Below are 13498 nucleotides of genomic sequence, written 5' to 3'. Positions count from 1 at the left end.
CAATCAATGCGGTCTCTGAAGTGATATACTATTTGGATCCCGTGCACGGCGATTACACCAATCACCCCGGAATAAAGAATATGCTCGACACGTAAGTAATATTCATTTATTTCTTACATATATATATTTATATATATATATATATAAATATATATATGTAAGAAATAAATGAATATTACTTACGTGTCGAGCATATTCTTTATTCCGGGGTGATTGGTGTAATCGCCGTGCACGGGATCCAAATAGTATATCACTTCAGAGACCGCATTGATTGCAAATAGCACCCAATGTGCCCTACAACAACAAAAAATTGGTTAAGCAATTTTGTTTATAGACAACTAATAAATTAAATTCTCATCAATTAAAAAAGATAAAATTACGTACCCTGAATTATATGGTGCCAAGAACAATTTATCACTTTCTTTATTTCTTAAAAACATATCTACAATGTAGTGTTTTACATTGTCTGGATCGAGTTTGAACATCGACATCTTATGCGGAGACAAGAATGAGTATTTATTTGACAGTTTCCTCGTGCACACGACCTTCTCGTACAAAAACGTAAAATGTTGTTCTAAAGCGCTTTAATGGTGCACATTTTACAGCGCTTTAGTGAGAAAGCGCTGTAAAATGTACAACAAAAGCGCTGTAAAATGCAGACCCATAATATGAAATTATGGGTGAGCATTTTACAGCGCTTTTTTGAGAAAGTGTTGTAAAATGCACACCCATATATGAAATTATGGGTGGGCATATTACAGCGCTTTTTGAGAAAGCGCTGTAAAATGCAGACCATAATATGAAATTATGGGTGTGCATTTTATAGCGCTTGTGTTAAAAAGCGCTCTAAAAGCAGACCCATAACTCATATAATGGGGTGCATATTACAACGTTTTTTTGTGAAGAAGCGCTGTAAAATGTGCATAACAAGCGCGCGTTGTATTTACATGTTTTATAGCGCTTTTTTAAAAGCGTTGTTGTATCATTTACAGCGCTCGATTCCACAACGCTTATTTTTTTGAAAAAGCGCTGTAAATGGCTTAAAAAAAACGCTGTAAAATGCGTTTTTTCGCGTAGTGACCTTACTAACTAGTCTCCTATATATACTACTAAACATACATATACAAATGGCCAATGATCATGCATTATATGTCAATAGAAAATGTCGATTTATCTTTTTTTTTTTTTTTTTCATTCTGCTTTTGGTTGCTGTTAAAAGCTAAATTACAATATGAATCAGTCACATTCAAGATTAGATGCAAAAATATGCAACGCAACATCTAATGCATGAGAAGTCGTCGAATTAGGGTTTAATGGAACCTAGATCTCCCGTAAAGGATTGCTTCTTTCAAGCACATGAAGAGGGTGGAATGTTTGAAATTCCTTGTCTATGTAGTTCACCAATTACGCTATCAAGCACTGGAGCTTTAAGTCCAAGTGGTAGCGGCAACCATGGTTTTGATAAAACATCTCCAATAGCTTCGTCTATGCTCTCCTTTGACTGTAAAGTAAAAAAAATAAATTATTATATAAAAACAATTAATCATGTAATTACCCTAGAGTCGTTAATTATTTAAGCTCATGATACATCGGTTATAAAGACCATAAAATTTGGTATATATGAAAATATTTTATCTCTAAATCTACTATGTTTTACTACTACTGCGTTACAAATCAGCTGTAGAGGTCCAAATATATTTAGCCTTCTACACATTCATTTCATGATTGGATTAATTAATAATTTAGTTGGTTTTGTTAGAAAGGGATAAATAAATTATGGAAGATGTATTAAACATATGAAGCAATATACGACCATGGGAAGCAACTGAAGTTTCTATTAATGCACGGAGACATCCGAAATGATCCCATAACATGCTTGTGTACTACATGTGTCCTTTTGAAAAAGAAAAAACACATGAGGCATGTGCGCTGTCTCATAATGATTCATTTTAAAAAAGTTGCAATTAGACTTTTCTAACTACATTAATTGATGATATATAATATACTAGTACTCCGTCCCATCGTTATTATAAAATAAAAAAAATTTACTGATATAAAAAATATAATTAAATGCAATTAATTTTTTAGATTTTATATAAAATATAAAATAAATTTATTAAATTATTTTTAATGTCAAATATTTAATTATCTATATTAAATATTTTAAATTAAATAAATGGTGTATAGAAAATAATAACATTAAATAATTTAAAAATAATTAATTTTGGTTTATAATAATGACAAAAAATTAAGACCTACTTTTCGTTTATAACAGTCACCATATGAAATACTTGAGTATAATGTACACAAGTATTGGCTCTCTTCTTTTTTTACAAAGCTGGATCTCTCATTAAATATAAATAAATCCCTTTTAAAAAACTTGTTCTTAAGCATCGTTTAAAATTATTAGGTACATGCATTTAATTTTTAAAAATATGTTTCTAATTTATACTATTAAATATTTTGAGAGGCAAAAAGTCAATGGTTAACATATTTATATACAAAATAAAATATTTTAGAAGTATTGTAAACTAGATAGATACATTAAATATATTATCTATTTTTCTTAATATATTAAGAAGAAAAAATGACAAAAGGAGGTTATAATAAGTGAGAAAACTAATAGTGTTTGGAAGAGGGAATTTTTTTAGAAAATGTAATTTTTAGAGGAATTCAAATCATTTAAACAAATTACTTTGTTTGGATGGTAAGATTAAAAAAAATTCAAAATAAAGGAATTTAAGAGATGTATTTGTCAAACTTAAATTTAGATAATTTCAAATATCACATAAAATCTAAGAATTTTAAATTCTTTCTTTCGTTTATATGCATATAAATCATGAAATAGTCCGTATAACTTTTGCAAGTTTATAATTTTGATATTATATATTCAAAATTTGCATATTAGTTTCTATATATTTTTTAATTTTTTTTATAAATTGGTCCCTAAAATTTTCATATTTTGCAAATTGTTATCTAAAATTTTGCAAAATAGTCCATCAACTTTTAAAAAAAAATTCAGTTTTGGGCCAAATATACTTTTTACTTTTGCCCTAAAACTTTTGAAAAATTATAAAAAATAGTTCAATTTTTAAAAAATAATTCTTTTATCCAAAAAACAAAATTTAGAAATGAGCTGAATTCAATTTAAACATTTAAATTGCGTGAAATTTAAAATTTTCTAAAATTTGCAATTACTCGATCCAAACACACTCTAACAAAAATTGACACACATGTATGGGTGGAATGAAAAATACTTTATGGTAAAAAAAAAAAATTACACTTCACTTTTATATATATATATATATATGTGGGTTTAATGAAAAAGAAAAGAGATAAATGGTGAGGAGAAATTAACCGGGTGGATGTCGAAGAGGGGTCCAGGAGCAGGCCTGGCGGAAATGCCGTGATCTGCTTTGTACATACCATGCCGTGGAATGCCGGGGACAGCATCAAACGATCTCTGCATGTTATTAGTATTTCCTTTATGTGTTTCTCATTAAATATGACAACATCAACATGCATAATTGCATATATAATTATACATGTACTGTTGGTAAATATGACAATGTTTATATTGTGTGTATATATATAATACGTCAATGTTGTCTGTAAAAGGATCCAAAATTCAGAGTACACGACAATGTGCATGGCTCCAAAATAGTAAGGTGGGTGATGAATAGTTACCGCTGTTGTCAGAGGTTGTGGGAAACAATGTGTTCCTGGGACTATTGCGTTTGGACTCTGTTTACAACGAAGACATCACATATTAATATAAGTAGACAGATAAAGGAACTTAAATTATAATCAGAATCTAATTTTTAGGAGTTCAATTTCCGATATTCGTTCAATGTAAAAATTTTATACTATTAATTATTTATTATTCTATATCACTTTTATGTAGTTATTATAAAGTTAAATCATATTTTTAATAATTTAATGATTGGTGAAGGATATGAATTTTTTGCATCTACCTATATTACAACTTATTTCTAAAAGTAATCATTTTGAAAAAATATGAAATTAAAAATAATTTAAAAAGTATTTGAAATCAAAATTTATTTTTCATAAAATAATATATTTCATAATTTATTATTTTGAATAAAAAGCAATTTTTATTACAATAAATAAATATAAAATAGTTTCTAAGAGATCCAAAATTAGTTATAGAATGCAGAAATCACTCTCAATCTTTATAACACGGCATCATTCAATTATATGACATCAAAAAATTATTTAAAAAAATAGTTTAATTAATATTATAGCTATTAGTTAAAATATAACTCTTTTAATTATATATATATATATATATATATATATATATATATATATACTATGTTAGAGAGATTAATTTTTATATATTAATTGTATAGTTTTTTTTTATAGAATTGCATTCAATAAAATTACACCAAATAAATATTTGTACACATAATTTTAAAAGTAACCTGAGAAAATGACATTACGATTTGATTAGAGACATGAAAAAGTTCTCCACAAACAATCATATATACAAATTAGTAAATATAGACAAAATAAGTGACTTGTCAAATCAAAAACAAATAATTTGAAATATTTATAAGCACTCACAAATATAATACAAACAAAATTAATTATCTCACTTGTCAAATCAAAAACAAATAATTAACTCTTACTTATTTTAATGAATATAGACAAATTTTAATAAACTCTCTCCTACAGTATTTATTTAATGATAATATCAAATAAAAAAAAATTTTGAAATCTTAATTATTACTCACAAATATAATACAAACAAAATGAATTAACTCACTTATCAAATAATTAACTCTTATTCTTTTTGAAGGAATATAAACTATTCTCATTTAATGTAACTTTATATTCCAATAACAGAATTGATCAGTCAAAAATAGTAACTTAAATATAATTTTTGTATTAAAATTGCATAGATTAAATATGATGAAATAATATTTTGTTTATAATTCTTAATGGATGGAGTGGATTATTATTATTATAGTATAGCTATAAAGAATATTGGAAGATTTGGTTGGTATTTGAAAGTTTAAAGAGCTAACCCGTTGGTAGTGAGAATGCCAGAATGAAGGGTCTTGAGGTGGTGGAGGAGGAGCTGCCACAGGTGGCCATGAGTGTGGAGGCGGAGGTGTCGAATGTGGTAGGTGTTTAGGCCACATGTGCATAAAGGAATGATCCATTGAAGGATGTCCCCAAACATGTAAGGGTCTAAAATGGTGCATTTGGGGGTTGATGGGAGGAGGAGGAGGAGGAGGTGGTGGTGGTGGTGGTGGAAAACCCATGGTGGGTGGTGCTGCCCATGGACTCATCATTTCTCTCATTCCTCCTACGCCATACAATTGTCTCCTTTGATTCCAGCTGGCAGCTTCTGCTTCACGCGCTAGTAAATGTTTTCTGTGGGACCTATATTTCTGCATTCATTCATAATATATGTTGGTTACTTTTTAATTGTGTATGATATGCATACGAATAATAGTAAGACAAACATAGCTAGAATCTAACAAAACTTTATAATATTCTTTTTATAAAAGACATTTAAATTAAAATTTATTGATCAAATTGGAATAATACATAAATAAATATATTATAGTTAAGTTGAAAATTCAAATAAGTTTCCATAAAAAGAGTAACAAAACTTTTAAAGGAATTAATTATTAATAGTGAATTAGCGAAATGTTAATTTAATTTTCTCTAATTAATTAGAATTTCAAAATATTGAAATTGATACAAATACATGTATGTACCTGGAGGTGGCTAGCAATGTTATGACGAGTGAGACAATGAATTCCCATAATCTCCAAAATTCTTGAAGGCACGGCCTTATCTACCCCTAGCTGTTCCACTGCTTGTACAAATCTCCTATGCAATTCTGGGGTCCAATCCACCTATATATAATTTCAAAACACAAACTCACGAAATAATTAATCATAAAATAAATAGTATTAATACTACTTTTCAACAATCCCAATCTTCTAATTATTCTCTCCTCTTCTCTCTCTACAGTTATAATACCCGTGACCACTGAGGAACTTTGTCGAGCTAATTAAGATAGTGACACAACCTTAAGGATTAGCCATTAAGTTATGCACACAGGAATTGAACTCAAGCTACACTGAAATTAATTACCAAATTAGGATATGTATAAACCACCTATGGCAAGAAGAATTATTTGGATTCTCAACATACAACAACAATAGTGAGAACTATTAAATTTAGAGAGATTTATCAAAAAATATACAAACACCAAGAAGAAGAGTTTAAGTTAAGTTTAATAATTTGAACATGAACTTATTTACTAGAGTAAAATTGCTTGATGTAGTTTATAAAAAAATTAATAAATTTTCTCAACTTCTTTCCGTAAGCTTTCAACAACAACACATAAATACAACTTATAATTCACTCTCTGCAGATCATAATAGAAGTAAAAATAGAACAAATAAAGTGAATGTATATAGTTCAACTTCTTTTATCCATTTATTTATATTATCACAGAGAGGTAGTTTATGATAATTAGTGTTTATGTTACAAGAGCCATAATTAGGGGTTCTTTTTTTTAAATAATATTTAAAAAAAAAAAAACAATATATCTTATTTTGAAAATTAAATACCAATTTACCTTACTTATATAATTTAGTGGAAGGTTGCTATTTGCAAAACAATCTATTGAAAGATATTGCACTCTTTCAAATGGCGACTTTATATTGCTTATTGATTTTTCTTTTACTTTTTTTTTTCAAGGTCGTCCTATAAAACGGCTATTGGATGATTCATATTTTTTTTATTTTTAAAATTAAAATATGTAAAATAATAATAATAATAATAATAATAAATAAATAAATAAATAAAATAATAATTAGCAATTCATTAAAATTGATAAATAAAAAATACAAAAAAGTAATTAAAAAATTACAAAAATTGACTAGAGTTTTCAATAATATTATTTGCACTAATATTTTATAATATATTTTAACTGATATAGTGTGAATTTCATGACATTTTTTCTTTAACTCCGATTTAGTTATAATGTTGATACCAGTTGAATTTTTTTCTCTAGAAATGTTGTTCAAATTTTAACAAATATTCAAATATTTTGTATTTTTTCGGAACTTTGTCTCTAATCCATTTTAGTTGTAACGTGGATACTATTTGTTAGAGAATATTTTTTAAATAGTACCTATATTAGAATGAAAATAAATTTTAAAGTAAAAATGCTAAGAAAATACATAATATATAGATTAAGTAGTTATATTAAAATAATATTTGAATATTACTAACAAGTCTAAGCAACTTTTAATGAATTATATTATCAACAATCATTATTTTATTATTGTTTTTTACGTTAATTTAATTTGAAACAAAAATGTAAGAAAGGACGATGTCTCGCCGTTTGAAACGGTGACGTTGTGAATAGCAAACATTTTAAAGGACGATGTCTTTTCAACATTCGTAAATGGCGAAGTTTCATTAATCTCAAAAGTAAAGTATATTGGTAAAAAAATAGTCCGATGATTAAGGTTTTGATTGGAAAGGAAGACAATAAGTTATAAACACACCTTTACTTTTCTCTTCCCTTGATGGTTCTTAGATTGATGATTGGATGATTTTCTTCCTTTTCCATTATGAACAACTGATTCATCTCTTCCACTCACTATCACTATCTCTTCCTTCATCTCCGATTCCTCCCCGCAACTAACGGCGAACAACTCCGAATCCATCTCCAAATCTGGCAACACGTCTCCGTCGACATCGATGCCAACAAAGAAATCGTCATAGTTGATGCTTTCCAATAAATTTCCGTCGGAAAAACTCTCCATCTCTTCTTGCTTTTCATCTTTGGTGTTCCTCAATGGTGACGCCGCAAGCATCAATAATCCTAGATCCACACTCAAGTACGTGGTTGTATATTAAACTGTTTCAAGTTTCAACTACTGTGACTTAAGGCGTTGTCTATTCTTTAGAGAATTTTTTATTTGAGAGCAATGATAGGTTAGTTTTGTGAAATATAGGGAGAGCCTCTGTTGAATGTTGATATAATGGAGGGTTTGATTTTTCAACACAGAACATTGCATCAATAATATAATTTATGTTGCCTTTTTTTGGAAGTGGTGCCAGAGTAGTAAGTACGTGAATAAGAGACATTGGATGTCAACCACAATTTTGGTTTGCTGTCAAATGATATTTTGTTTCTATCTATTTGGTTTTGGAGTGTATGCTACTTGCACTGTGTCTTGCTCTCTTTCTAGTACATTGCATTATTCTTCTTTGTGGATGTCATTTTTTTTAACAATCAATGTCTACGTTTCTTAAACATTTCACACATATATTAACAAATAATACATTAAAGGGTTAAATATGTTTTTAATATTTATATTATTTTGGTTATTGTAATTTTTTTAAGTTAATATCTCTATAAATATAGATTCATTTTAAATAGTTATTTAACTTAATTTCTATTACAAAATTATAACACCGTTAAAATATAACTATTTCGATGTATTTAGATGAAAATTATTAATTTAAATTTGATGTTTTTTTTTTAATTTGTAATATTTTTTCCTTTAAATTAATGTATTTCGTTTGTTCAATTTAATTAATTTTATTTTATTAATATAATTAATTTTATTATTATTATTATTATTTTTATTAATTTTTATTTATTTAATAAGAAGAAGTCGTTAACAAAATATAATTAAAGTGCTCATTTATCTATAAAATAGGAGACAATTGTTAAAATAATTTAAATTTATCTACAAAATAAGAGAGAATTGTTAAAATAATATAACACGTTATTTTTTTAAGTCTAATCAACCACACTTTTTTTCAATTTAATATATTCTATTTTAATTTATTAATAATATTTTGTTTTTTAAAAATACTAAAATTATTTTTATTTTATTAAATAAATAAATAATTTTCTAATTGAAAAAATAAAAAGAAAAAAAAATAGATCTAAGTATATGGTTACACCATGGGGATACAACCTTCTATTAAGTTTTATAAAAAAAAAAAAACTCCTTTTCAATCAACAATTAGAATTTAAAAGTAGGATATTTTAGAATTATTTTTTTAAAGTGTCACAGTTTGATATAAATAAAGGAATATTAAAATAAAAATTTCTAAAATATGATGTCGATTTTAATTTTAATGTATTTAAATAATATATTTGTGTATCAAACATCAATTAGTGTAAAAATTGACTATTATATTTTACGCACTAATTAACACACACAAATATATATATATATATATATATATATATATAATATTTGCTATATAGTTATTTTGTGGTCTAAATGTAGTTACGCTAGTGAAAAACAATCACCTAATTAAGTTATACAGAACTCTAAGGTTGAATTTTATTTGACAAAAATTAGTTGATAAGTCAAATTGATAACTGATAATGAAAGTGGTTAATAAAATTAACAGTTTAATTAATTCAAAATATAAAAGAACATTTTTAATTAAAAATAAATTTTATATTAATTAATGGTTAAAATATTTTAAAATTTGTAATTTTAAAATTTATTAATTTCATAATTTTTTTAATCTATTTACTTAGTTTATTTATTTTAAATTATTTACTTTAAAATATTAATTATTTTAAAATTTAAATTATAATAAATAAATTACATATTAATGATATTTAGATTATTTATTTATTTATTTTAAATTATAACAAATAAAATATTTTAAAATATTTACTTAAAAATATTATTTATTAAAATTATTTTAAATTATATAAATTATGTACAGATATGTTATTTATTTAAATTATTTTGAATTTTAATCTTTTAAAAAATATCATCAATAAATTATAAAGGATAAAAAAGTAATTTAGTTACAATATTACAAAGGTAAAATTGACAACAACAAAAACTGGTAAGTTATAATCAATAAGCTCAAAAATTACTCCAAGTAGTTTAATAACATAACTTGTACATGTAGCTTATAGGGTATGAGTTATAAGCTAGTTTATGTGTCTTGTCAATATTATGTTAGAAGCTGAAAGTAAATAGTTCATAAAAGGATATTCAAACACAATAATTCATCTCGATTCACCAAACTTTGGATACTTCAATTTCTCATTTTTGAATAATTTTAACTATAAAACTTGAGAAAACCTTCTAAATTCATGCACTTTACATTTATGACACTAGGGATTTTTACAACTACATTCTCTTAACCTCGAAAGACTTACACATTTTCTGTTATGTCACTCTTAAATGTATAACACTTTATGATCATTTAAACCTATTTTTATACTTCTAAAAGTAAGATGTGAATGTTTACAAGTGTTCAACACTTATGATGATGTGATATTGATGATAATATATTCTGAAGATTGATCCAATGATGATATAGTGTGAGATTTGAGTGTGTTCAATTTTGAAGAGATTAAACAATGATAAACACTTATGATGAGTAAGTTGTATTTGGTTTTCAAGTCCTTCGTCTTCAAGGTTCTAAGGTCCTCTCTATTTAAAGATGAATTGGGACAATATATGATAGTTGACGTGCCCCCAATATATGGTATTAAGTGTCCTTGAAATTTTGATGAACATTTAGAGTTTTATTTGTTTTGAGGCAACCACATAATCTTAGTGGAGGATGGGAGAGAGAGAGAGAGATTTTTGGGTTTTTGATTGTTATATCCTCTTTTTGTTTTTTTATTCCCCATCTACCATATTTTGAAACAATATTCCTGAAATGCCCTACTTTTTCGTTCCTTCAGAAAGTCGTTCCCTAGGGAAGCGACCTCTTGAAGAGGAAATTTTTCAATGTTAACAGGGGGTCGTTTCCTGGGGAAGCGACCTCCCACTGGGTTTGTTTTTTTTTTTTTTTTTGTTATATTTTAAAGTTAGTTTATTATTAGAATTATTAATTTAATTATTTAAAAAATAAAATACTAATATTAAATTACAATAAAGTATAGTAATAAATTATAATTATTAATTTAATTATTTAAAAAATAAAATACTAATATTAAATTACAATAAAGTATAGTAATAAATTATAAATAAAATTTATATTTTAATTATTATTATTATTATTATCATTATTATTATTATTATTATCATTATTATTATTATTATAATAAATAATTATTATAGGTATAATTAAAAATTATTATAATTAAAGTGATTAAATAAATAAATTAAATGATAATAAAAATTAAATAATGATAACAATTAAATGAAAAGAAATTTATATTGATAACATGAAAATAAAATGAAATACATTAAATTATTAATTTAATTATTTAAAAAATAAAAATACTAATAATTAATTAAAAATACGTTAATAATTAATTATTAATAAATGTTATATTTTAATTATTGTTATTATTATAATAAATAACTATTATACTTTTAATTAAAAATTATTATACTTAAAATGATATTAAAAATTAAATAATAATAACAATTAAATGAAAAGAAATTGATATTGATAACTTGAAAACGAAATGAAATACATTAAATTAATAATAAAAAAGTACATCAATCAAATTTGAAAAAACAAAATACATTAAATTTATATCAATGATGTCCACCTAAATGACCCCAGTCCCACATGTACGATGTCGCCGAACTCGTCTAGCTCTCTGAACAAGTTGCGGTTCTTCCGGTTCATCGTCATTTTGATCATTTTCTTCAATGTAAGCTGTAGATGGATTAGAACCACTGCCACCTGGTTCCATTACATTTTGGGATTGTTGATTATACATTGAATCAAATACAGCATATGCCGACTCAGGAGTTGTGCACTGAGTTCCAAACAAATTATAGAGAAGCCCATCTTCTGTCGGATAACCGGGTGTTGGTATTTCTGGCACCGACGGAACGTAATACTGAGATGGTGGTGGATCATAAAATGGAACTTCAGTAGCGACGTGTATATGAGGTGATGATGAAGACGGTCCTGCTGTGTATTGGTGTTGTGGGGTTGATTGGGAGGTCGATTGCACACGAGGATATGACGGCGGTTGTAAACGGGGATCACGAAGATATTGTTCTACAGATATAAACAATTTGGTGTGTTGTCTAAACCAAATCATATATTCTGTGCTATGACATAAAACACCTTGTACGATGTTACCTTGCAACACGTAATTATGGCGCTCATTCCAATGGTTTATTTCTTCCCTCCAAACCCAAGTCCAATTATCATCAATCCCACGCCTCATGTCGACCTCGTGATACGATTTCATGTCCTCTGGTGGTTGTGGTATTTGTTGATGTAAACCAAACTGGAGTGTGACCCTATCTGTATGATGTTTTTCAACAATATGATAACAGAGTAGATAAGTACATGCACTCCAAGTGGCCCTATCTTCTTCTGAAACTTCATGTTGGAACCCGAGATAAGGTCTCCAATAAAACTGACATGTAAAAAATAAGCTAAAGTAATTATAACAAGTATAAATAATAAAATATTTAAAAAAATTCAAATAAATGTGATTTAATATATTACTTCCTCAACCATCATGTGATCAATTGTTTTTCGATATCCTTCTACGTCGTTATGAGGAACTTTAGCAAAATTTAGACCACCAGAATTAAACCTGTCGAATATAATAAAAATAAAAATGTAATAAAATTATTAATATGGTAAGCAATTGGTTTTTTAAAAAAAATATAAAAATAATATAGTTACCTCTGTGCAAGTGGAAATATCCATGGTTTGGGAGATTCAGGAGCGACACAAGACAAACGATACCATGCCCAGTTTTGCAACAATAATGCGCATCCTCCCATAGATATTACACCAGGTTTCGTTGCAAGGCATAATTCTCTATAAAGTGTAGCTAAAACAGCTGAACCCCAACTATATTGGGATACTTTGTTTAAATCTCCTAATAGTGAAAGATACTTTAGATGTACACGGTTGTTGGATTTGTCAGGCATCAATAACCCTCCGATCATACGTAGGATGTATGCTCGACATGATGCTTGTTTTTCTAATTCAGATGCATTTTCACCAACATCGTCAAATGTATCCTTAAGCCACTTTAATTTAATAGAATTACCTTTTGTTGCTCCATCGGGTGGGATAACTCCTAAGTAATCTTGACAGATTTGTTTTACTTGCACAAAATTGGAACCACTAACAGGTAAACCGGAAACGTTTAATCCTAAAATGTAATAAACATCTTCCAAAGTTATTGTGCACTCACCTATTGGAAGATGAAATGTGTGAGTTTCAGGTCTCCATCTCTCAACCATAGCAGTGATGAGACCGACATCTATCTTATAGTTTCCGAGTTTTACAACTTCACCAAAGCCAGCCGCATGTAAATATGGTAATATGGAATCATTTGGTTTTTTGGTTACATGACCTTGACAAGATAATGGGTGGCAAGATCCTCCGTCAAAGCATATGTTCTGCGTCCGACATATTGCACAAAATTTTACAAGGGAATTTAAAGACAATGCTTTGAAGAAAAAAGTTATTTCTATGGGTAATAGTTTCATTCTTAATTTTTATAATT

At 26.9% G+C, this 13498-nt stretch overlaps 1 protein-coding gene across 1 annotated transcript; it reads right to left on the bottom strand.

The window, feature by feature from the left end:
- Window positions 1-1120: 1120 nt before the first annotated feature.
- On the bottom strand, window positions 1121-8029 carry LOC101498306 (transcription activator GLK1-like). Its single transcript, XM_004505484.4, has 6 exons — window positions 7563-8029; window positions 5754-5894; window positions 5052-5420; window positions 3688-3744; window positions 3359-3463; window positions 1121-1501 (listed from the first exon to the last, which is right to left on the bottom strand). Exons 1-6 carry the CDS (start codon window positions 7872-7874, stop codon window positions 1349-1351), a joined length of 1137 nt encoding a protein of 378 aa, XP_004505541.1. The 5' UTR covers window positions 7875-8029; the 3' UTR covers window positions 1121-1348.
- Between the last annotated feature and the right edge of the window lie 5469 nt (window positions 8030-13498).

The sequence above is a fragment of the Cicer arietinum genome, chromosome 6 (genome assembly GCF_000331145.2).
Source record: "Cicer arietinum cultivar CDC Frontier isolate Library 1 chromosome 6, Cicar.CDCFrontier_v2.0, whole genome shotgun sequence".
In the NCBI taxonomy this organism is placed as follows: domain Eukaryota; kingdom Viridiplantae; phylum Streptophyta; class Magnoliopsida; order Fabales; family Fabaceae; genus Cicer; species Cicer arietinum.
This window is presented reverse-complemented; position numbering and strand designations above follow the sequence as displayed.

Coding starts and splice junctions, on each gene's coding strand:
- LOC101498306 (XM_004505484.4), bottom strand. CDS start 7,874: ATGCTTGCGGCGTCACCATTGAGGAACACCAAAGATGAAAAGCAAGAA. Junction 5,895..7,562: donor AAGGGAAGAGAAAAGTAAAG/GTGTGTTTATAA, acceptor AATTATATATAG/GTGGATTGGACCCCAGAATT. Junction 3,745..5,051: donor GGCATTCTCACTACCAACGG/GTTAGCTCTTTA, acceptor CGTTGTAAACAG/AGTCCAAACGCAATAGTCCC.